The following is a 25,184-nucleotide window of genomic DNA, read 5'->3' on the forward strand; positions in this document are numbered from 1 at the left end:
CAGGGAACCTTGTTGTTAGATTGCGCACTAGACTCTTTGCAAATGATGCTGCTTCCTCAGCTTCAGACACATGCCAATGCAGCACCACTTGTGTACAATGCATTAGAGGTATCACTTGGGAGACTGTAGGGTAGCAGTTTGCGCACACCTTGGTCGTTGCTTGGCCTGGGGGCTGCAAGACTTTTACAGCTGCAGCCATTAATTTCCATTCTTTGGAGTTCAAGTTGTCCACATCACATTCGCAAAGTTCAACTGAAATAGGGGCACAGAGTGTGACGAGTCTCTCCATCATGGTGTACTTGCTGTTCCAGCATGTGGGGACATCTTTAATCACTTCATGCTGGACCATGTGCATGTCCTTTTGTATCTCCATAAGCCGTGCATCTGCAAGCGCGCTTCTCTTGTAGCGACCCACAATCGCTCGACACTTCGCACAAAGCTGGGAAAAACTTGCCACTTCCCTTTTAGCCTCATTTATACACAGCTGTAGGGTTTGCACAAAACAGAAAAGTCCTGACCACTGTGATTTGGCAACAGCTGAAACGAAGTTCCTGCCATTGTCAGTAATGACAAAAGTCAGGGTGTTATCGGGCAGACCACACTCCTTGATCACGTCTTGGAGAAACTGAACTATATCTTCTCCAGTACGCTCCTGTGGCATTGGTTTGCAGGCCAGGGCATATGCGTGCTGTTTGAAGTCTTGATCCATCATGTTGGCCGTAACACACACGTAGCTGTCGCCGTCCCTCGATGTCCACCCATCCGTCGTCAAAGTGAAGCACTCGGCACCACCGTTGTCAAATACGTCCCTAACGCGCTTCTTCAGGTCATTTTTCTTCGTCGCGTACAAGTTTGGAATGACCGTTCGTGAAAAGGTGTTCCGCAACGGAATGGCGTACTCCGAAATTGCACAGCACATCATCTCGATGAAGCTTTCTTCTTCGACCACGGTGTATGGCTGCAGGCCACATGCAGTGAATGCTGCTATCTTCTTAGCCATTTCTTGTGCTTTTATCGATGACTGAAGTTTAGGCTTAAACAAACTGTCCACGAATGATAGCCCATTTTACTCGCTTTTCTTTTTCACCAAACTGTAATGTTGGTGCATTTCCGAGCATTCTTTGTACTTGCCCGGATGTTTCTTCAAGTGGGTGACAGGCATTGTCATAGTGCTAGTAGGCGTCTTCAAAACAACTCCGCAGGTCTCGCACTGCGCTTCATCTCCACCAGGCACTTTCAGGAAAAAGTTCCATATTGTGTTCATGTGCGCGCACTGCCCAGACACAGGCGAGGTCGACGCCATCTTTGCCTATAGCGGTAGCGGCCTACACGTGAATAAGTGCGATTGGCGTGGTGCGACTGAAGGTCAGGGCAATGCCGAGGCTTTGGCGGGGGGGTGGTGGGGAGCAAGGAAAAAAAAATTGAGGTCTACACCAATACGGGGCCGCCCACGTAGTGATCTATACAGCGATGACGTATTTCCAGCTTTTTGATTCAAAAATGTATAGCCTTTGAGATCTGCAGCTGCTGTATGGCAGCCATGATGTATAAAACATAGCCTCCGAGATTTGTATTTGTGCCGGTCGTTTGTGGCTTTTGGCTGCCTATTCGAGACCGCTGAATAATTCGATAATATTGAATACCGTAATTCGAATCAAAGAGAATAACGAATAGAGAACTATTCGATCGAATATTCGACAACATCGAATATTCGCCCATCCCTAGAAAGTAAAGTTCAGATGTGATACCAACAGATATTTAGTTTGCATAGGTACAACTTGCCTTGTTGTGCCGAGATAATATAATTATTTGCTCCTGAAACCTTTTCATAGACTCCCATCTGATAAAACAAACGTTAGTTTGTGCAAGAGGTGGCTTGTGGATACAGTTGATTGTTGAATTGACCCATGCATTGATCCTCCCTTGTATTCAGGAAAAGTGGAGGAAACAGTGCCCATGCCTCCGGGAGCGATGATCTTGGATGGCAACCACAACTCTGTGATGAACTGTGAGAATGAAGCTCAGTTTAGTGAAGATGAAGATGACATTCCACTTGGTGAGTATGAATGTTTGGCACACAGAGTACGATAGGCAGGTGTGCTGATTCGCCAGATAAGGCAGTCAGAGTAACATCCAGACAATTCAACCTTCATGGGGCAACACGTGGGTAGCATTGAAACTTAGTTCAGTCAAGTGCTTCTATAATGAACAACTCTACAGTGAAATGACCTGTATAGCGAAGGAATAATTCTGTCCCGGATCTATTACAAGCTGTGAGGTGCGTAACTTATACAACGACTTGACCTGTACAACGAATGAATTCGGAGTCCCCAAGCACTTCGTTATAAAGGAGCTCGACTGTAGTACACACATAGCAAAATGCATGGAGAACTACACCTGTGTCTCTCCCCAAACGCCGATAACACTGCGAGCTTTTGGCACAGCAGCTCTCGCATACTTGGATGGCACATTTCAGTTACAGTGGGACCCCAATTATACGACTTTCTCGGGACCGTGAAAAAACGTCGTAAAATCCAAACATAAATTATGCCGATAAAAATACTACTTATTTTGCGCGATGGATTTACGAGAAACTTCAATGTAAACTACTAACATATTCTGCAGGGCTTGGAAACCCAAATTACCGAATAAAGTAAATGCGATAAGAATTAATGCTGCAGTACCGGTACCAACCATGCTTTATTCAAACAAACCTTTATGGCACTCCACTGCCACGATTCCCGCCAGCCAGCGCGCACTTTAAATAAAGTTGGTACATTTCTTTTGGACCTTCTTTGATCCGTGAACCAAGAGCTTTCTCTCGAGTTGGGCAACGTCCAAAAGGGGGTCCTCTGCAGTGTCGCGTGAACAGATGAAGTTCCGGATGCCGTCTATGTGCCGTAGCACCTCGGCGAACGTGGTAAGCACAGGCACGGCATCTGTGGCGACGTCATTGTCCTCGTCCAATGTCGCAGCGGTGTCGGCACTAGGCAAAGCCTCCTCGATGGCGTCATCCAGTGACATGTCGCCGTAGGTTTCAACATTGTCGTCGGCCTCCACGTACTCGGCGAAGGTCGTGGTGAGGTTTAAACCCTCGAAATCGTCGTCGGTGAAGCCTGCATCGACCTCATGCGGCATCAAGGTTGTTGCGTCCCCAGCAGAGGAGGCAGTCTCGCTTAAAGCCTCAGTGCTGGAACTAGTTAGCGATTGTGCTTTGCGACACTGCGTTCCACGAACTGGCAATAAAATGCATGGTGTTGAGCACAGTGATCTTTTTTTCCTACTCACTATGCTCCATAGCCACCAGCCAATGCTGCACTAACTGCTTCCAGTTCCCTTGCTTGACACACTTAAGGATGCCGTAGATTCGGGTATCTTAAGGTCCTGGGCAATGTAGGCTTTCGTGGCTCCATGCCGCTTTTCCGCTTCCTCGATAATATTCAGCTTATCGCCGAGCGACAGAACTCTCCACTTTCGGGACATCGGACATCTTCACACAACTTAGAACCTCCACTGAAGTCTCGTCGCTAAGATTACGACGAAGAACACGTGCGATAAACCTAGGCCTCTCCGCGCTACCTTGTCGGCGATCTGCTGCTGGGAAACTGGAAGGAGAGAAACACTTCCCCAGCGTGACGAGAGGTGACGCCACCGAGAAGAGAGGGAGAAAGTGATTGTGGAGAAGAAAAGGCACTATTTCAGCACGAGTGTTGCGGGTGGCTGCTGGTGGGGGAGAGAGAAATGAACGCGCTTCGCGAGGGTCGTCGTATAACGTGGGTCAGGCATAAAATTGTGACAGATAACCGGGGTTTTTAATGCATTGCTTCTATGGGGACTTCGCCGGGACTGCGCTAATCCGTTGTAAAGCCCGGGTCGTCCCAAAACCGGGGGACGTATAACCGGGGTTCCACTGTACTTGCCTTTTACTTGATCTACGGCTATGTCTGTTGCGGACAGACAGCTCCCAGACTTGGCAAACAGTGCGAAGTTTCCCGGAAGGACCTCTCATATGCTATGTGGTCCCCATCCCTGGTCGTTATATATTCACCTGTTTATTTGGCGCACCCCAGAATTGTACTCCCTTTCGAAGCCAGGTTGTGCTGCGAAGCCGTGCCAGCATGGGTACCTGGCCTTTCACTGGAGGCGAGAGGCAGTGACTGCATGTGGAAAGGTTGACATAGCACCTAGAGTAATGTGACAAAAAACATTCAGTCGTCCACAGAAAATTCAGCAGGGCAAACTTTTTCATGTTGTAGGAAAACCGTTTAGGTTTTGTGTAGGGGTCCAGGAATAGTGATTTTTGCGACCGAATTGAATACGAATCGAATAGTGACAGAAGCAAATTGAATAGAATATTGAATACTTTTGTACAGTGGAATCTCGATGATACGAATCTCACGGGGTCACAAAAAATATTCATATTAGCCGAAATTCATATCATCGAAACAATTAAAACTAGCTAAATTAAAGAGTCAGAGGTGAACTCACTCAGGCACACGTACGTAAAAAGCATTTATTTCTTGAAGAAAAAAGTATCTAATGTCCTTCTGCTTCTTTTTCTTGGTCAGGTCACTTAGCAGACTTTGTTCAAATCCACAAAAACGCTTGCACATGTCGTCGCTGATTTCATCCGCGGCCATAGCGTGCCTCAGAACTTCGAGTGCATGCAGCGTTTCAGCCGCCGGTGGTGGTCCTTCGCCGTCGCCCACGTCTAACACAAAGAACGCATCCCGAAGCACAGCAGCTACTCCGTCCGGTGGCACGCGGAAAAGGAGGAAAAGCACAAAAGCGCCACCGCTTCAAAATAAACTTCAAACTCTTCGCGCCCAGTCGCGGCCTCCGTGCTGTACAGCGCCGCGTCCGCGTCTCCGCACCAAAAGAGAAAGGGACAAATCGCGTGACTGCGCGCTGTTATCTTTCGCGGCCTTTAATGGCTCGTGCTCGCGGTCGCGTCCATCCGTGCGCTGGAATCGTGCCAACTATAGCCTCTCCTCCGCGCAGCGGCGCAACCTCCTCCCCTCCTTATCAAGCGGCGCGCCGGTGGGGGGCGCTGCTGTGCATAGGAACCGTGACGTCACACAGTAGCTGTAGAACCAGCGCGCGTGTCGGCAGTGGCAGCTGCACCGCCGCTCCTTTGCCCAACGTCTTGTTGCAGTCGAGTGAGTGAGACGCATGGCTCCGAAGCGGCCCAGTGATTCTGCACCAAGCGGTTCGCGGAAGCAACAGTGGACGCCGGATTCCCCCAACACCAAACGCCAGAAGAACAAGGAGCGAATGCGCATGCGACGACTGAACATACCACCAGATGCAAAAGCAAGGGAGGCAGAACGAAAGCGGCAGCAGCGACAGGTGATATCGCTGAACACCAAAGCGAGTGAATTGGAGTGCAGACGGCAGCAGCGTCTGGCTTTTGCCAAGCACACTTTAGAATTTCCAAAGTGTCTTCGGTAATTTTCGTATCAACCGACGCGGGTCGAAAATTGATTCGTAACAACCGTTCTTCAGCATGTTGCAAAGTAATGCGGCTCGGCTGGGACCACAGAAATATTCTTATCATCCGGAAGTTCATATTAGCCGTGATCGTATCATCGAGATTACACTGTAATAGCTTTCAAATAATAAACAGCCATTATCTCAAGTAATATGAAGCGATGCTCACATCGTAGTGCTTTCAGTGGTGGAACAGCTGGTCCAATTGCACCAAACTGCACCAAGAGTGGATCTTTGTTCCATGCCTGCGCCAATACAAGCTTACGAGCGAAACCCTTTATCTATCAATGTTTTACAGCTCGCAAAACTGAAATCAAAACCAACGGCATGCTATCATCATCACATTAGAAGGAAGCAGAGGCCCGTCAGAGTGGTCCGTTTCTAAATTCCCGCATTTTTCTCTGACGGACATACAATGTAGTGCCGCTGTACCGTTTTGCTGGTGCTTTATTTCGGTGTTCATCAAACCCGCTTGGTATTGCAGAGTTAGCCGAAGGACGATGTCACATTCTAGGATTAAAGCTTAGCTTTTTATATGTTTATGGGCACTAGCAGTGTTTTGTAAAAGAGCCGCTGTGATCAGAATCGCATGGGGTACATAGTTAAAGGATGTTATTAGCGAGCACATGTTGGCTTCCGCATTTCTTTGAGTTTGTGAATAGATTATGATTTATAGTAGTGCCACCAGTTTTACTGCTCGCATTGTGATATGGGCCATGTTAATTTTCGCATTATGTATAAGCACTCCGGGTGGATACATAGTTGAGAAAGAAAACAAAATAGAACCGTGTGAGTATTGTCGCTGGTCTAAGTGTGTTCTACAGTCACATTTTTTAGTCACCAGATATTGCAACCGATTTTTGCAACGTCACTTCACACTTGCCACTTAGCTATCAGTGTGCCCCGAAGTTGGTGACCCGTCGGGGTAGCTTTTACAATTGCTATGGCATTGCACTGCTGAGCTCGAGATTGCGGGTTTGCTTGCGACTGCGGCAGCCACATATTGATGTGGCTGCCGCAGTCACAAAAATTGCAAAGGTGCAAAAATAAAATTTCTTTGCACAACTTTTTTATGTTGCACCTTGCTTTATTGAATCAAGTAAGAGAAAGCTAGAACCTGCGACACCGTTTATTGCTTTTGACTGCCATAGATTTACAAGGACTGAGTCGAATGTGTTACCCGGCAGGAACCGCTACTTCGATGTGAGCTGCCACATTGTTCACGCATTGTGGTCTAGTTTGAGTCGCTTCTCTATGTAGGCAAAATAGCGTCACTGACGCAAACCCTAACCCTCTTTGCGTCTTGCGCATTCGCAGTTGTGCTGATGCTATTTCTTTGTTTGAAAACTCCTGAATGTGCACAGCATGATATAAGTGTATTGCATGATGTCACATTCAGTGCAGATGCACATACTCGATCGGTCTTGCGATGAGCGTTTGCCCACAAGCACTGTGTTGCATCCTCGGTTCATAAACCCGCACTTGCTGACGATCTGGATTTGGCGCCTTCTCTGCGCCATATCGGAGAGTCAATGAAGCCGGCCGCATCGCCCTTTCTGTGTTGCGGTGAGGAGCGTTGCATACTTTCGTGTTCGCGCTCGCAACGTAAGCCTCGCCAAAACTTGTCTTCACAACATATCGACTATATCAGTTAATATTTGCATGGTGTATGGTAAGCATATCTGTGTTTGACACTGAGCCAAAAGGGCTTGCTGCTGCACCAAATTCGCTTTTTTGCCTGTGCCAGGACTTGCACAGAAAGGTGAAAGGGCTGTTCCACCACTGTACAATTAAAGTTAGCAAGTTTGTGTCATTGCATAGTACATTTTGAAGTGTTGCTTATTAAATGCACAAATGAAGCATTAGAAGCAAACAAGTAGTTCCTTTGAATGCACATGGCTCTTCAGAGAGTGCAAATGATCACTGTACAGCCTGTAAACTGTGGCTACCTAAGTGACATAGCCTGCTCCACTACGCAAGTTCTCATGTTTTATGTATAGTCTATACTATGCCTATGGGGGCAAAAATATACCATGCTTCTGATCCAATTTTATGTTTATTTGGGCGCAGTTGACATATCGAAATATTCGAAATATGTTCAAAAGATATTTACATTTACGAATAGGACTACAGTCGACTCTCGTTACAACGGGCCCTGATAATCCAAAAAAAGAAATACATTTTATCTGAAGTACGTAATATACAAAATGCCTCACTTCCGAAGCTTTTGTCACAATGTCTAACAATTTATTGCAAAGAGTGAATGACGAACGTCCAAAGTAAAAAAAAGGACAAAGAGCAAAAATGTCGCAGTTTCGCCCAAAAGGCGAAGCATCGATTGCGATAGCAAATTAAGCAAGATAAGCGCAGCAGCAGCAGCGAATGAATTGACCTTCGTGCTGTCTCTCGCTTCAACGCGAACTAAACGTCGAAAGCACCATGCATGCGAAGCTACCGGCAGTGGGCGCACTTTGTCCACATCGCAGATCGCTTTGAAGATAGGCGCCCGCATGGGTGAGCACTTTGTCCACTTCGCACATCGCTTCCAAGATACAGTGGCCATACCAGAAGGAGTAGCCGTCAGAGTAGAATCCCCCTCTCTCTCTCGCCTCCCCCACCTCCCGTGCCTTGCGTGCGAAAAAATGCGGCGCGTTTCCGCCCCGCCTTCCTTTCTTGTGCGCGCAGTGTTAAGCCGCGATCATTGGCTGACCCCCGCAAGTCAATCGTCAGTACATGTCGACATGGCAAAAGTATGTTTTATGCACTCGATTTTGAAAAAAATTACCACTAATTTGGCCCGCTGTAGCTGAAAATCAGTTGTAGTGTGGTCCATTAAAAGCGAACTTCGTTGCGTTCATAAAATAGGTAGAACAAACTAACGCTGGAATAAGGTCCATTATATCCAAAAGTATGTTGTGTGCGGGTCCATTGTAACAAGCGTAGACTGTATTAGATTCGAAGACCAAATCGAATAGGACACTATTCAATTTATTATTTGATAGTTTTGAATATTCGCACACTCCTAGTTCCTTGAGGAGAGAGGCGCGGCATAAGCAGACTAAGATCTCCAGGTGAGGCAAGGAAAGGCGCGGTTCTTGGAAGCCGCGCATGCAGTTGACTGTAGTTTCCAGGGGAAGAACCAGGTGATACGAGTGCAGCGGTGACAGAGGAACGAAGACACGGGTGGCGCAAAGTCCATGTGTTGCATGTGGTGTGCACAGATGGACAGCGCGTGGATAGTGTGGGGGAAGATTTGCCGACTGTGGTTATAAAGGAAATGTTTGTGACAAGCGTGTTGGCCAGTCGTTGTTCATAATAGTTCACTTAAATCACTTTGTTACTACTAGTTACCAGGCGCTGTTCTATTTGCCTTTTCACATCATAAACGCTGGGTACCAAAAGCCTGGACTTTTTTGCCATGGACTTTTTATTGTGAAACGAAATGTCAATGACTCCATGTCGTGAAAGCCATGGCAATGATTGGGAAGTGAATTGATTTCAGTGAGCTCAATGATATAACGGACTTTTTGAACCATGTAACATCTCATCAAGAAATAGAGCTGCTCTGTTCTATGTTCTATGCACATAGAAGTTCTATATGCTCAAGTAATGCGACTCTGCAAGAAATATGGGGAATTGGAAATGATCCCCAAAAGTTTACAAAGTGATGATTCTGTATGCTTGACTGACGAATGGCAAATGAAACTGAGTGCCATCAACAACGAGATCGAGCCGCTAGTACCAGAAGAAGATGCAGAAAACGAGTTTCTGCTGACATATAAGTGTACCAAGATCACATATTGATGTGCCTCGCTCGTCTGCAGTGGCAAGTTGCCTGTCCCACTCTCTCAATGAGGACCGTATCAGCAGGCAATGGCAATGCCACCCACTGTTGCAGCTCAGGTTGAAGGGGAAACTGCTGAAATTCGATCATATAATATTCACTGGATGGTGTGCCAACTAGGGATCATTCTCGTGAAGTGTTTGCACAAGTGGTAGATAGAAATGAAGAACCACTATGTGCAACCCATTGTACCTGACGAGGCCACCAGATGCGAGCCATGTCATCACTAACACGCAGACCAATGTCGGAGCTATCACCACAGGAAATACCACTGCTCTTAAAAGAATATTTTTGCTTCACACTGCGACAGTGCTGTGTGGCAGCGAGTCTTCCAACACTCACGTGCGAGTTATGTTCGATGGAGGTAGTCCGCACTCCTTCATCACCTGAACAACCGCAAAAAAAGTTAAAATGTAATCTTGTGGGATATGAAAGGCTGACCACTGGCTTCTTCCCAGGACACTCAAGAAGAACGCTCATTCCAAAGAATTCCCTTAAGCATTTTAGACGAGCTCTGCTCGTCCAAAGCAAAGCTCGCCTACAGCGATATTCTCATATTGAAAGGGATTCAGACGCACAGAGTGCGTCAGCTTAGTTTTTCTTTTACTGCACAGATGGCTGCTCAGTGTCGCCAATCGAAATTGGCATTTATTGCGCTCTTTGTCTTACTACATAGGTGGCAGGACTTTTTCAAGGTATGAAGGCCTTGTATATTTATTCATTTATTTATTTATTTATTTATTTATTTATTTACCCTCAGGGGCCGAAGCATTACAGAGGCGAGTGGGTAGAGAATAAACACAGTGCATAATAACATACTAATAACAAAATTTGATCCTTCTGTTATACTACACAGGTGGCAGCACCATGTCAGCACTTAAAACTACATTTTTGAAATGTCTCTTGCAGAATACATAATTTTGACATAATGCAATATAAAGCATTTTCTTCATTTCTTATTGTACCATTTGTCATTTGTGGCCGTGTCAACTACATACGTATTGCTTAGTGAAAATGAGGTTTACACACATAAAGTATGAAGTTAAATTGGTTGAAAACACTTCAGAAGAGCTTTAAGCTGGAAAATATGTCATAAAAAAGAAAGAAGCAGTATAAGGTCATTTTTTGTCTAATAATAAACATCTAAGGGGGTAAAGGGGGTGCTGAAAACAGAGTGGAGACACGCGAGAACTTAAGTGCTTGAAACTAATGTAATATGCAGCAAACAGATTTTCGCACCACCAAAACATACAGCTGAAAGATCACAAAGTCCGGGCTGTCAGTTGCCCAATTTCACCATTACAATTACTTGCTCACAATTAATGTTGGCATAGTCGAACTGGCTGACCGGCACTGTTCTTGCATTCCGGTCACATTTCCTTGCTTCCTTGTGTGCGGCAGTATGAACATTTTATCAGCTAGCAAATAAAATAAGAGAAAAGAATGCAGGCAGGTGACAAAAGAGAGCACAGTAAAAAGCTAGGTGTGGTGCTTGAACACTCGTTGGGCATGCCAAATGCATTGTGAGATAAGCAAGTGAGCGCTGCTGCCTGTCTTCTGTGGTTTGGCCACTGCTTGCTTAGTGTACGTACTAAATGAGTGTATTGCCCTTCATTTACAAATAAACTCTCCATTCTTTCAATAGCAAACAGGAAGAAGCTTATTCATGGTACAGTCGAATCTCGATAATTTGAACTTGAAGGGGCCCAGAAATGTTTGAAATAAATGGATTTCTATGCAAAATTATTGCTGCTGTGAAGCTGCACCTTAAGGCAATATTCACTTATTAACGAGATGGGAGCAGCGGCCAATATGCTGCTGAAAGCATAGTCAGCAGCACAGTATTTTCAGATTAACCATCACAAATAGTGATGCATTCAAATTACTGGGCGTTTTTGCCTGTTGAAGTACAAATAATTTTCACAGGACCACAGTATCAGTTCGACTAAATAAGAAGTTTGAATTAACGAGATTTCACTCTACATCTGTTTTATAAAAGTTTCCTTTGCATGCTTTTTTTTTTTTTTTTGCAAGACATTGTTTGATGACTTTAGTGAACTTTCACGCAGGTAAGCTACGTTCTAAGGACATCAAGTTCCAGCCCATCCGGGAGCCCAGCAAAGCAGAGCAGATGGACATCTCGGAACACCTTAACCAGCTCAGTGGGGATATTCGGAAAAAAGTACTAGGCCTACAAAAAGAAAAGTGCGTTTTGCATACTTACTTATGGTTCATGTTAAACTTTCTGCAGTCTGAGATGCAAACTGAACTACTTGTTACGTGCTAGTTTTGATCCACGAACAACGCTATATTGAAAAGGTGTTGCGCTTTGTGAGGCTGTTGTGTAGTTGCATTGATTTATTGCAATATTTTAAGCACCAGAGGCATTTCCGTGACATCTTTGATGCTTGCCATGTGTATTTAGAACTGCTCATCGACCAGTAAAGTTGCAGTGCTTTGTGTTCATGAAATCTTACTGACAAGGTGCTACTTACCAACACTTCTCCGAAGCTGTAGAATGACTGCTGATAAATGTAGAAGCGTTGACTAAACAAAATTTCCAATGTAATGAAGTTTTTCACTGCAAGTACAACTTTGTTATATGAAGGCTCTGTTATAAAAATAAATTAGTTAAATTATATTGTAACGTGTAAATAACTAGGCAGAATTTTCTTTACACTGTTTTCTGTTATGTCTGCACTGTCTGTGCAGCATTACTGAACTAAGCTAGTTTTATTGTCTGGTTTTCTACAGGAACAGTGAAATTCAGTGTGAAATTGTTGAAGGTCTCCTGCAAGATATCCTGCGTGAGGTAAGCCATCTCTCTCTTGTCACCATGATCCACAGTCATGATGCTTGATTTGTACCTCTTACAGTGTTCAGCAGTGGCAGTTCAGTATGGTGCACTGGCATTTAAGGACCTCTGACATTTTTAGAGTTGTCCTCAAGATAGCTAGATTTTATGCTAGAACTTCAGTAATGTGCACACTGCTTTTAACAATATGTCTGTCTTTCACAAAAAATTATGAGGGCATTCTAAAACTAACAGTTAAATTTAAATACAGTTAAACCTTGGTATAACAAAGTCTGTCAAATCGGTAATTTTCTTCGTTACAGTATCGAAATTTCGTTAATTTGAGCTTCGACTTTTACGCATATAAGTACAGTCGCTGGTGGATTTTTCTTATATGAAAGGGGCCACAATATCTTCAGAATTAGCTGGCAATCGGAAAAAGCAAATTTGAATGAGAAAAAAAAATGCGTTTTGTTCAATTTGTGAGTTGGCAACGAAAGATGCGGTTTCATGCCGTGGGGATGATATCTTCACATCAGCGGAAGGAAACGAAGGCAGCCATGCATTCGCATTCACTCCACATTTGCACCTGATAATGTCACCCGCAGTGGTACGACGCTGTCATGAAAAGCGCCGGCAGTGCGGAGCGAACGCTTCATCTGCCTCTTGCTTTAACACCCCTGCGAGATTATGCAGCCTCCAGTACTAAGCACACTGGAAAACAGCGCACATGATGTCCCGGGCATCTCGGTACGCTTTGCAAATGTGGCAGATTATCTCAGCCATGCTGACAGCTACGCGCAGCCACTGCCACCCTTGAAAAAGAGATGCGTGCCAACTTGCCCCACACTTCCTCCCCTCACGCGCACTTGATTGCGTAACCATGAGATTACTCCCCACCACCTGTTTCCCTTTGCTCGCACAGGAAGATGGTGCTCATCAAGCCACCATCCTTCTTAGCTAACCCTCGCACGCATTCACCCATACCCAAAGCATACAGCGAGCAAGGCACACTAGTATCTTATGGCACTTGGACTTTACGTAGCCGCTTTGGCGGTCACCCTTGGTTGCCTGGCACACAATTTGAGAGGTGCGTTCGCAGGCAACCACTTGTAATTCATCCATTCGACCATCTACATCCCATGAAGTTTCCATTTATTGTCTCCGTATTCCTTCACAGCGGCAGCGAAATTTCATTCTATAGAAATTTGTATAAACACACTTTGTTATATTGAGGTTCTAAATACATGGCATTCTATGGACAAGAAGGTAGAAAAAGTAAAATACCTTGTTATATCGAGAATTTTGTTATATTGAAGTTCGTTATATTGAGGTTTAACTGTATTGAGGACTGGACATTAATTGTTGAGATGGCTCCGCGTTAAAGGGACACTAAAGGCAAATATTAAGTCCAATTAAAGTGATAGATTAGTGCTCAAGAATCTCCAACGTGTCAATACTATCGCCAACAGAGCCATAATAATAGAGAAATTGAGGTAAATGCAGGGCATGATTGGAGACTCCCCCAGGACATTCAAATACTTGCCCGATGACGAAAGCACCCCTGAGTTAAATTCTGTCACTAGTACTCAACCACTCGTTGCAAGAAACATCCTTGTATTATATTGTAAGACAAAATAAAATGCTATTTGTCCGTTTAATTTTTAGGAAAAAGGAAGTCATTGAAAAACCTTTCGCAACGACGCAGGCGGTCGAAAGGTTTCATTTTCACTCAACTCCGCGCCGACCACGCTTTCATGTTTCAGTAGTTTCCCTATCACATAGTGCTGCACTGGTTTTGCTGACTCATGAAACTCGCACAAACTTCAAGTAGCAGAGAAATCAACTTCCATGTGATGTCACGGGATGCCCGAATGGTTTACGCCACTTGACCCAAAAAGCAGTTGCAGTGACGAATCCACCGCTCTGTCTTGGCTTGGTACCGCCGTCTGTTGGGCACTGTTTTCCTCACCAATGGCAGCAAAGGGTGGTGATGGCGTATACGTCACCACTCCCCTAGTTATGTGGCGGGCGATTTGAACTTCAAAAAAGGTATTCGGACCCTTCGAATGCAATTTTCTTGTAAACTAAATCTTTTCTTGGCACGAAGCAAGCGTTGCGAGGATCTGGAATGGTATTTAAACACTACACATTGAGTTAGTATTTGCCTTTAGTGTCACTTTAAGCCAGAGATGAACCACCTAATTTGATGTCTTCATCACTGTCATATCTTCAACATTTCAAGGCACCAACAGTCCTGACATATTGCAATTACAGCAAGCACGATTGTGGCTCCACAGAGGTGCTGTGATTTCAGTCACATGTGCTTTGTTATAATGTGTCATAGGTAGTATGCACACATTCTTGCGACTGTTGACACTGTAACCACCCATCGTGAGTGTAAATCAGGACAACTGAGCACTTCACTGACTACACAAAGTAAAGACAAGCTATGTCATTTCTTGGGAGCCTATATCAGACTCCCAGGCAATAAAGTTTCAAGAAACATGCTTATTTTAATGAATAATGATGCCACTGGTGATCCATGAGCCATTAGTGGCGGCCGCATTGGGATTGCCAGGGCACCATGAAATGGAAACCAACCATTTTTCATCCCTTCGAACCACTTGTAGCAGAAGCAGAGCACATTTATTGGTACTCCATCAGATGCTAATACTTGAAGAAGTCACAGCCACGACCAGCTGGTCTTGGCATAAAGATCTCACACATAGCTTGGCCCATCTCTTGCGCTGCTCTTGGTGCCTCAGCCAGTCACCGCAGTGTTCTGTGGTCATATGTTTGTCTCAGATGAAACTGCAAGTAGGGAGGCAGCAGCCAGAGTTGGAAGAGATAACTGTCTCTTCAAAGTGCAGCTCCATCCTTTGCCTTGACAAGGATGGAAGCATCCATCCTGCTGTTTACCATCAGTTTGCTTTTAGTTTTGATAGCTTTGAAAGCAGAAAAAAATGAAGAAGTTTCCTTTTGGCACCTCTGAAGGAGGATTTCCTCTTTAAAATGGGTGTTGCCAGTTAGTAAGCTTTGTGCTGTAATATCAGTAGTAAGATATTGCACTAGTAGTTCGAGAATTCCTAGGCAGTACTTTGAGAAGGAACCTTTTTGTTCCTCCGTGAGCAAAGTAATTTTGTTCTTATAATGAATTTCTCTTGTTTTCTATAGGAGGATTTTGACCAGGACACGGCAACTTCACTTGGCACCTGCCTCGCCCAGATATTGGACAGTGAATTTACAAGAAAGCTCTTTCCCCAAGAACTGGATGATGAGTGGGTGTTACAATCATTTGTCCTGTAAAAATGCACTGTGCAAGAATTACCTGAGCCAATGATGTATAACAAAATTGGTACCCACAAGAGGATACCAGAATTAACTTAATTTCCACTTTGTACAGGTCCATTGAGGAGTCTTTAGGGACGCCGTTGTTCGTCATATTCAGGTGAGATTTCCCTTCATTTTCCAACATTGAGCTATTCATGTTACAGGGTCATAGTAAAGGCTTATGAGGCCGAAATTTTGTGTCACCAGGAACCTGTGCCAGACACCAGAGGAAGACCCCAGCAGGCAAGCCCAGCTGATGCTGCTCTGGGAACTAGGGCAGCACCAACCTCGCCTTGGCTACCGGCTGCTGTACTTCCTTCGTGCCACAGGCAGTGCCAATTCAGGCACTGTGTCAGGCTACACATCATATCGGGACTACGCCCGAAGTCATAACGCCTTGTCCTCTTGTCTCTTGCATGACCTCAAGGTTTGTCCTTATGCTTTTGTTGTCTACATGTGAGCCTGTGCCAAGTTAAGAGGCCCAGCTAGCTGAGCTTCTAGTGTAAAAAACTGATGACCTCATGTTCATGATCTTGAGCACTGTTACCATCATCATATGCTGAGTCCACTTCAGGATGGAGGCCTCTCCCAGTGATCTTTAGTTATTTCTGTCCTGTATCAACAGGTTGCATTCTATACCTACTACTGTATTACTAATCTAATCAGTTTGTTCTAGTGTTACACCACCATGTGGGGTTTTAAAGGGGCCCTGAACCAGCCCTCTGGCTTGGTGAAAAAACATTGTCTGCAAATAGCATATGCTGCCGTGAACATCTCAGTGAAGTTTTGCTGTCGTACGCGGCTGGTGGAGCTCAAAAGCAGAGCGCAATGTCACCTTTTTCTGAAACGCTCTGTTTTTAACAGCAGCCTACTCATTCTCTTCTGGACGCTTTAGTTCGTAATAATGCGAATTCCGCTATACAGCTGCTATTGCCCAATAGCTGTCGTCAGCCATGAAGGGTGTCTCGATCAGTGTGCTTGTTCCTATTGTTACTGTGTATATTTATTGACAAAGTTCAATAAACAGGCTGAAGTAAGCGAAAATGTGCTTTCAAATTGTTACAATATAATTACGTACTTCTACAAAAAGCTGACTATCGTCTGCTCATGTGCGCTCGGCCACTTGGCATAGGAATTTTATCACCCTGCTTATCGGTGTAGCAGCCGTTGGGTCTCACTAAATTTCAACTAGGTTTGTACACTCAACTAGCCTCGAACCACACAAAACTTAAGGTTAGACCAAACGCACGCTTGCCAGTGCATGCTCACTCCTGGCCAGGCTCCTCCTGGTTAGGCGCCTTGGCAGACTAATTTATAGCACTCCAATAATGTGCAAGTTGGATGTGGCTGCTATCCATTGGTCAAGCTGGTGAAGGACAGAGCTGGTCCGCACCACAGAGCATGGTCGGACTGTAGCATATGAGCGTGAGCACTCACTCAAGCCTTGTCGAGCACAAAGCAAACTCTGCGCATATGGACGACAGTTGCATGTAGCTGTGTTCTTTTACATAGAGTAGATACTGCGACCGCCGCAGTATGCCGCCACAAGACTTCTGGCTACGCACACTGTGGCTCGCTGAGGGCAACCATGTTTGGCTTACGTTTGGCGCGTTGTAGGGGCCAAAGTTGGAACCAGTGGCATCTACGTTAACATCCAAAAAGCAAATTTGAAGTGTGGCTCCACAGTGACATTTAGAAGATGGAGCATTGTGGGCACGCCCGCTTTGCCCTAGCCTTCACAGTGCAAGACATTGAAGAAGGAATGGGAGCACAGTGAAGAGTGTTTGATTGCCAATAACGCCACTTCTGCTGAATGCATTGAAGTACTTTTTGTGGCAAAGTATTTCTGAAATAGCCTATTTTAATTTCAAATTAATTTCTCCCCTTTGATAAAATGTAGTTCAGGGCCTCTTTATATTACCTGCTACAATATCAAAAAGCCACACTTACCATGAAAAGTGACTGGGTAAGCCAGAAAAGACCCAAGAAGCAAGAGATAGGGGCGGCACTGCCTTGAAGTTTCTGCACCACCGATGTGACATCATGCATTTTGAATGTGTCTGCTTGGGCCTAGTTTATTTTTTATCAGTAAAGATGGACTAAAGAGCCAAAGGCTTAACTTAGCAAGTTTCAGTGATTTTTACTGAGTAACAGTGCCCCAAATGTAAGAAAACACTTTTAAATTTGTCGTGACACACTGACGTACCTGATGTATCGGGGCATCGGTTTCAGCGAGAATGTCAAGAAATGAAACCCAGACCTTCATTTTATCTTTTAGTAATCAACCTATTACATCAAAATAAAAAAAATACAGTTTTGGAGGAATGTGTTATCAGTTCAGACTTAGTCATTCTATTCAGTGTCCCCTTAAATATGAAAGCCAAAAGCAGTATTCTTTTACATGTCTGACTCAGCAGCAGCTATTTTCTCAAGAACTGCAGTCAGGGTTATGTGGGATGAGTAAAGGGACAACAACATTTCTATTGTTTCAGAAAGAAGTGTACCATTTTTGTTATGCCTCAAGTTGGCATTCAATGCTGTACTTTGGTGTTAAGCAATGCTCCGTACACCTTTCCGCTGCATGTTTTCTATATGCACATTTCTGAAGTATACTGCATGCCTGTAGAACTGTAAGAGTGCCTTTTCTTGTGCTAGTTCGGTGTTCCTTGGGCTAGAAATAGTTGCAGCATTAATATTTTATTGCCTTTGGTCAACTTGTGGCAGCTCTGCCAAGAGGATGATGTCCGGCTCTTTTGCTACTTGGTCCCTGAAATATACACGCAGGTATGTTGGGTACCAATCTTTTGAGTTTTCTTAATATGTTTGTCGTATAAATATGCCTTGTGTTTCCTGCTATCTAAATGAAAGTTTTGGCGCACAAGATAAGGATCTGTTATTGTAAGATACACAGGTGGTGTTCAGAGACGTACTGTTTTATGATTTTGGCTTCTAGCTCGAAGTGAAACACGGACACAGAAAGGAGCAGACAGGACAAGCGCTAACTCTCAGCTAAATTTTTATTATAACGAAGAACATATATATAGGTGATTGCAAAAACCGTAGCATAAGAACATGACAAGGTTCTTCGTTTTAATAAAAATTTAGTTGAGAGTTAGCGCTCGTCCTGTCTGCTCCTTTCTGTGTCCGTGTTTCACTTCGCGCTAGAAGCCAAAATCATGTTACCGTGCCAACTCGCCCAGCTGTCTATCCTTTTGCAGTACTGTTTTAACTGATGATTGTTTATACTTTGTGTTTTAATCATTAACTTATTTTGTTTTCCAGTTCCCTAATGTTGCCATTGGTAATGCAGACATCCTCAACCTCATTGTGTCCTGCATCGACGCACTGCAGGTAAAGTGCCAAATCCTGCAGGTTGGCATAAAAAAATTAAAAAGCTAAAGTTTTCAGAAGTCATAGTTTGTGTAAAGCACATAGACAACACAGGCTTTCAGAACCATTTATCCCTCTACCATGCGACATTAGCATGTGACATTGCTGTTACTTGACTGCACGTGAAACTAGATCTCATTGCTGTAATAACATTGAAGTTAATTACCTGCAATGTTCTTGTTGGGCATAGCCCCCCTAGTATTGCTGCTTAGTTAATAAACAACTTCCCCATAAAGTAATAATAAAGAAGGCATAGCTTGGCCTTTGGTCCCTCTTAAGGCTCATTTACACTGGTGACTGACAGCGGTCGCGTGACCAAGTTGGTCGCAAAGTGACCAGTCGCAAACGGTCACAAGCAGTCACTTTTTCTTGAAAAGCGACTATATTAGGCCAGTCGCTCGCTGCTCAATGTTTTCAGTCATGCTACTGTGGTCACAAAAGTGCTAAACCAATCAGCGACGCGCAGAAAGTTATGTTAGCATGTCTTTTCATCCAGGGCCCTCCTGCGTCCCATCAAATACAAAGTCCACGCCTCCATGGCAGGCTACAGGAATGTAATTGGCAGCTTGCCTCGTGATGCCGGGGCACGGCACTTCCAGCAATGTCGAATGTACACGGTAGCATTCACAGGAAGTTAAGCTGCAGCAAAAGAATATGAAAAAATTATGCATTGATTCCCACGTAATGCAAACTAGAAACAGCTTGCTGTTGATAATACTCATTGTGCGCGCAGAGTTGTGGCAGGAGGCGGTTTGCGTGACCAATCCCTTATCGCAAATGGAGGCACGTACGCACCCAGAAGTGTCGCTTTTTTCTTTGGAGGCTTCCGCACTGCCGCAGCTGACACCGTGGCAGAGCACATTCAGCACAGCGACAATGTCTTCCTCTTCGCTTGTATTAAAATCAATGGTTGGTCCCAGAACGCGAAACCAGCGACATGCGCGCGAACTGTGTAGGCCCCCTAGAGTTCTTGCTGAGAATGATAATCTCCGGGAATGCGACTTTCAGGTCGCACTCAGCCAGACTTGCCAGTGTGAGCATCGGTCACCTTCAGTGGCTTTTTTGGCCGCCAGTCGGATATGGTCGCGCGACCTCTTCAAGTCGTTGGTGTGATTGAGCCTTTAACGGCGTGCTTCTGAGCTAGACTGGCATCCGCAGTCATAGCCACAATCTGTGCAGTTTATTTGTAATTAAGCAGTGGTTTACATTTTTAACATTTTCACAGCCTGTTACCATCTTTACTCATGTAACACCCACCGTCGTGGAAGGCCTGCACTGCCACTTTCTAGCCTGAAAATTAAAAAAAAAAGAATAAAAGAAAAGAAAAAATTGTTTTACCATCACTTGCATAAAAATAAGTAGCCATAAGCTTGACTCAACTAATGCACCATGTAAAGTTTCTTGAAGAAAAAAATTCGGGCCTTATATAGGTCAATGCAGAATTGTATTATGACTGCTAGCGGATGTTATTGAAGGTTGAAAAGTTCTCTTGCTGAAAAAGGGCTTGTGAAAACTGCGCTCCTAAGAAGCCGACATTGCTTCTGATTGCAGCTTCAAGACCTGGTCTGTCACATACTCCAGGGCAATATGGTGATGTTCCGAAAGGACTCATTCATCTCCATACTGAGTAAGAAAGATTTGTTCACATTGTCATGTCATGGTGCTGTATTTCTTTCAGGGCTTATGTACTAGTAGTTTCATTCTGTCATGAGCATTTATGAGTATCACATGGCTATGTAGTAAAGACTACTAAAAAACGTGACCACTTGTACCTCGGAATTGGATAATAACACAACTACGATGGAATCTCGATAAATGGAAATCGCTTATATGGAACTGCTGCTTAAATGGAAAACCATCCTCATGGTTCGTTGGTTTTGTATTCATGCAGTGCTCTCTGCAGTGTCTCTCAGTAAATAGAACTCCTGGTAAACAGAACCAATTTTTCCTGGTCCCTTGAGGTTCAATTTAGAGAGAGTCCACTGTATTGCACTCTCATGCGGCTCATAGTGGAGCCACACAATTCATAATAGTACTGGATAGATTGCAGTGAGTTGAGTGAGCGAGTTGCACGTGTAAGACATCGAGCTTTAAAGGGACACTAAAGGCAAAATACTATGTCCACATGGACTGTTTAAGTACCATTCCAGAAACCTCACAACAATTGTTTCGCGCCAAGAAAAGACTTAGTTTATGGGAAAATTGCATCTAAAGGGTCCAAATGCCTTTTTCGAAATTCAAATCTCCCGCCACCCAACTGGGGGAGTGGTGACATTGCATATGCCATCACCACCCTTTGCTGCCGTCAGTGAGTAAAACGGTGCCCAACAGACGGCGGTACTGAGCCAAGACAGAGTGGTGGATTCGCTGCTGCAGCTGCTTTTTGGTCAAGTGGTGTGGACTGTTCCGGCATCCCGCGACATCATATGGAAGTTGAATTCTCTGCAACTTGCAGTTTGTGCGAGTTCCGCGAGCCAGCAAAACCAGCACAGCACTACGCGATTACGAAACTAGTGAAACGCGAAAGCGTGGGCGGTGCGGAGTCAAGCGAAAACGAAACCGTTCGACCACCTGCGCCATTGTCAAGGGTAATTTCAATGAGTTATTTTTTCTAAAAGATGAAATGGAACTGGACAAATAGCATTTTATTTTGTCTTATAATACAATGCAAGGATGTTTTTTGCAACGAGTGGTTGAGTGCTAGTGACAGAATTTAATTGAGGAGTGCTTTCGCCATCGGGCAAGTGCTTGAATGTTCCAGGGGAGTCTCTAGCCATGTCCTGCATTTACCTCAATTTCTCAATTAATAAGGCTCTGTTAGCGATAATATTGACATGTTAGAGATTATCGAGCACTAGTCTGTAACTTTAGCATGACAATATTGGCCTTTAGTGTCCCTTTAAAAGGACTCTGAAGCACTTTTTGAAAATATTAAGAAAATGTTGACGATTTGTCATATAGGCTGCTGTGAACAGGAGAGCCAAATGTTGCTGCACTGCATGGAGCAGGGTATTTACAATCTGGTGTCAAAAACAGCATAAAAATTACGTGATCTCTCTTCCGAAAAGCCCATACCTACACATCCGAACGCACTCCCTTTAACGTTGCCTGATCCGGATGAAAACCTGGATGCAGATGTTACACACTCGGAGATGAGACAGGTCCTTGCCTATATTACCTGGGACACTGCATCAGGGGTGCTATTCTCGACACGCATGGCGGCTGCACGGCCGCCATTATCCGCCATGTTTACACTCTGATTGGCTGTGGAGAGCTCACGTGCCTTTAAATTTGTGCCGGGAAACGAAAGTTTTGCAAAATGTCATTTTGCGTTTTCATCAAGATGACGAAACGTGACGTGGAGCTGCAAATTTTAAGGACTAATACATTTTTTTGGTCCTTGGTAGATATATTGTGATGTTAGCGCTTCAAAAAAAATGTGAGCGGTAGCGTGCAGAAGCCAGTGCAATGCATCTGCAATTGCGCGAATATGTGGTGGCGATCCAAGATATGCGCCATGCCAGCTGGCTGATTGGCTGAAGGAATATCTTGTGAGGAGCGTCACAGGAAGGGCTGTTTCGTAAACATCATTTTGACGATGCGTGACGTTGTGCTGGGGCGCCATTGCTGAGATTTTCTGCCATAATTTTTGCTGCGACGAGGCGCGCAAATCATGCTAATGAGCAGCCATATGCAATGGCAGCCAAGAGGAATGCGTATCGCCACATTTTCCCCGTCGTTTGGCGCCACGAAAATCTTTTGTTCATAGCGCGTGCTCATAGTATTTACATCGCTCTCGGGTGGTGTTGGCATTTGTGTTTGGGGCCATCGTTTTTTAAAAGAATGTGTTTATACGAAATAATATTGGTTGAACATAGCAAACTTTCGGCAATGTTGTCCACTTTTCACTGCTGCATTTTTATTGTAATCAAGATTAATGCTTTTTCGCACAATCAGAAGTTATGACAACGGCCTCTTTCTAATTTATAAAAAGAAATGTTCGCAAGACGGCGCCTTGAAGTTTCCTCTCACGGTGCGAGTAACCAGCGAAACGAACAAGAGATGGTAGCGCAGACGCTTGCGTCGCGCTAGTGGATATACAGTAAAAGCTCGTTAATTCGAACCGCAAGGGGACGCCATCTCAGTTCGAATTAAACGAAGTTCGAACTAACGAAAGCAATGAAGAAAAACAGGACACCGCGACCAGGAAGCAGCAGGGCATGGCGCCAGTTTGAAAAATGAATTTAATGTTTGAAAAAATCCGTAATTGTGGTCTGCTTTTTTTTTTTAAGGCAACAGCAAGCACTTTCTGCTCTAAAGAGCGAATGTTGCGGAAGGCTTCCTCTTCGCTTTCTTCAAAACTGAAGAACAGGCGGGCGGCATTAAGTCCGGCCATGACTTCCGCAGCGGAGGGCCGCACCGGTGCCTCGTCGTCTTCCTCGTCGTCGTCACTGGCAGCGACAAGCTCTATGTTTTTAACTTGGGAAATGATGTCCTCGTCTGTGGTCACACCACAGACAACTGCGCTCGCATCCACGTCTACGTAGTCGGCAAAGGAAGAGTACTTCCGTAGGTAGCCTTGTAGGACCTCGGAGCGCCAACTTTCACATGTTTCCAAGTTAACAGCCTTCATCTCCCCTGACACCGCACGAAACACAAGGTCGTACCTTTCACGGAAGCGGTGCAGCCACCCATCTGAAGCTGCGAAGTCGTCGTAGCCCAGCCGCAGGGCGAAGTCCGCTGCCTTCGCCAATATGACGGGGCCACTCAGCGGTATGTCCTGAGCACGCATCTCCTTAATCCAGAGGAGAAGCGCTTTTTCGAGGTCGGGGTACTTTGCCAGCCGCATCCTCTTCCTTTCCCTGGCAACTTCTGCCTCTAAGGCGTCTTCAATCGCCCTCTTATTTTTTATATAAGTGGACAGCGTGCTCTTCGGTATCCCATGCTTCTTGGCGATTTCTTGTTTCGACAAGACTCCGGCGTCCACTTCCCGTAAGATGTCGCATTTATCCTTCAGTGTTTTGGCGCAGTAGTATTTACCGCGGGCGCACGCCATTCTGAAACCGCACGTCAGCACGGCGAAGCACACCACCGAGGCCTAACTTTTCAAGCGATCCGCACAACAAAGGTCGTAAGCGCGCCGAAAACCAGAAAACTCGAGGCTGCCGAAAGCGGCCGAGACCACCGCGAGTTCAGGACAAAGACGTTGACGAAGGCTCCTCCTATTCGTTCAATTCTCGAGCGCTAGCGGCGCTGCGATGTACTGGATTCGCTGTATTTTTTGTGCTGGTTGCGCCATCCATCGGTTAACAACTGCAGCTATACGACAAGATTCTTAGGCCTCTGAGATCGGCGGCTCAGAACCGGAAACCGCAGTTCTCGGAGGTAGAGAGAGGGCGTAGCTGTTGCCACAGCTGTCACCCCTTGCCCTCCAGCCTCTGCGCCGGGTGCTGGCACCGGTTTTACCCGCTTTTTCCTTCTCTCCCCATTTTGGAGGCAACTCAGCCGCTGCAGCCTCGCGACAAGGCCTGCTCTGGCCATGTGCCAGGCGGCACGCCGCCCAGGCGCGGCGGCGCGTAGTTCGAATTAACCGTGGCAGAACCAACTCACGTTCGAATTAACGGGCTTTTTTATACATGGACTTCTATGGAGCTAGGCCGGACCAAGTAGTACGGTTCGAATTATCCCGAAATTCGAATTACTGAAGTTCGAATTAACGAGCTTTTACTGTATCTGGCGCGCGCAACGCTATTGGTGATATTCGGCCGTTTCTCAGCCAGCCGAGTCGGGGTAAGTCACTTGCGTTTCACAAGATAGCAACAACGTTACCTAGAACGTTCGTGCATCACCACTGGTAGGTCGCGTATTTTGTCTCAAGCAAGAAAACAAGCGCGTTGGCGCCAACATGCGATGACTCATTCCATGTTCCGGGGACACGCATCCTAGCTATTGAAGCAGACGACGGCTTGTACGCAGCAGACAACGGAAGCGAGAAGCGTTTTCGACGGAATAATCATACGCTTTGAGATAGCTGCTTTATTTTTACTGCGGAGGAAAACTGTTTTGCTTTACCGATAACGCCACATTCAGTGCCTTCATATCAGTTTCTTAGGCGAAACGTCAAGTTGGCGTCACGTTACGTAAACACACGGAGGAAGGAAACTAAGGAGAGGCCCTGACGTCAATCTTTGTGAAGCTACAGTGAAGCCGGAAGTTGGCGTTGCTCATGGCGTTGCTCCGCCTATCGGGCCAACTCTCCTCTCTTGTTTACATTTCTCGCGAAACCACGCCGCGCTGTGCGCAACCATGCTGCTCAGACCCGTGCGCTCCGCA

At 45.3% G+C, this 25,184-nt stretch overlaps 1 protein-coding gene across 2 annotated transcripts in view; it reads left to right on the plus strand.

The window, feature by feature from the left end:
- Positions 1-25,184, plus strand: part of IntS3 (integrator complex subunit 3) — an 81,470-nt gene that overhangs the window by 21,244 nt on the left and 35,042 nt on the right. For both annotated transcript variants that reach the window (XM_075680198.1, XM_075680197.1), the window contains exons 14-22: positions 1,934-2,056; positions 11,404-11,539; positions 12,089-12,146; positions 15,306-15,409; positions 15,535-15,579; positions 15,669-15,888; positions 18,186-18,245; positions 18,744-18,812; positions 20,403-20,478. In XM_075680198.1, the coding sequence (XP_075536313.1) occupies positions 1,934-2,056; positions 11,404-11,539; positions 12,089-12,146; positions 15,306-15,409; positions 15,535-15,579; positions 15,669-15,888; positions 18,186-18,245; positions 18,744-18,812; positions 20,403-20,478 (891 nt within the window). The remainder of the gene's footprint in view (positions 1-1,933; positions 2,057-11,403; positions 11,540-12,088; positions 12,147-15,305; positions 15,410-15,534; positions 15,580-15,668; positions 15,889-18,185; positions 18,246-18,743; positions 18,813-20,402; positions 20,479-25,184) is intronic.

Source organism: Dermacentor variabilis, chromosome 2, assembly GCF_050947875.1.
Source record: "Dermacentor variabilis isolate Ectoservices chromosome 2, ASM5094787v1, whole genome shotgun sequence".
Classification (NCBI taxonomy): domain Eukaryota; kingdom Metazoa; phylum Arthropoda; class Arachnida; order Ixodida; family Ixodidae; genus Dermacentor; species Dermacentor variabilis.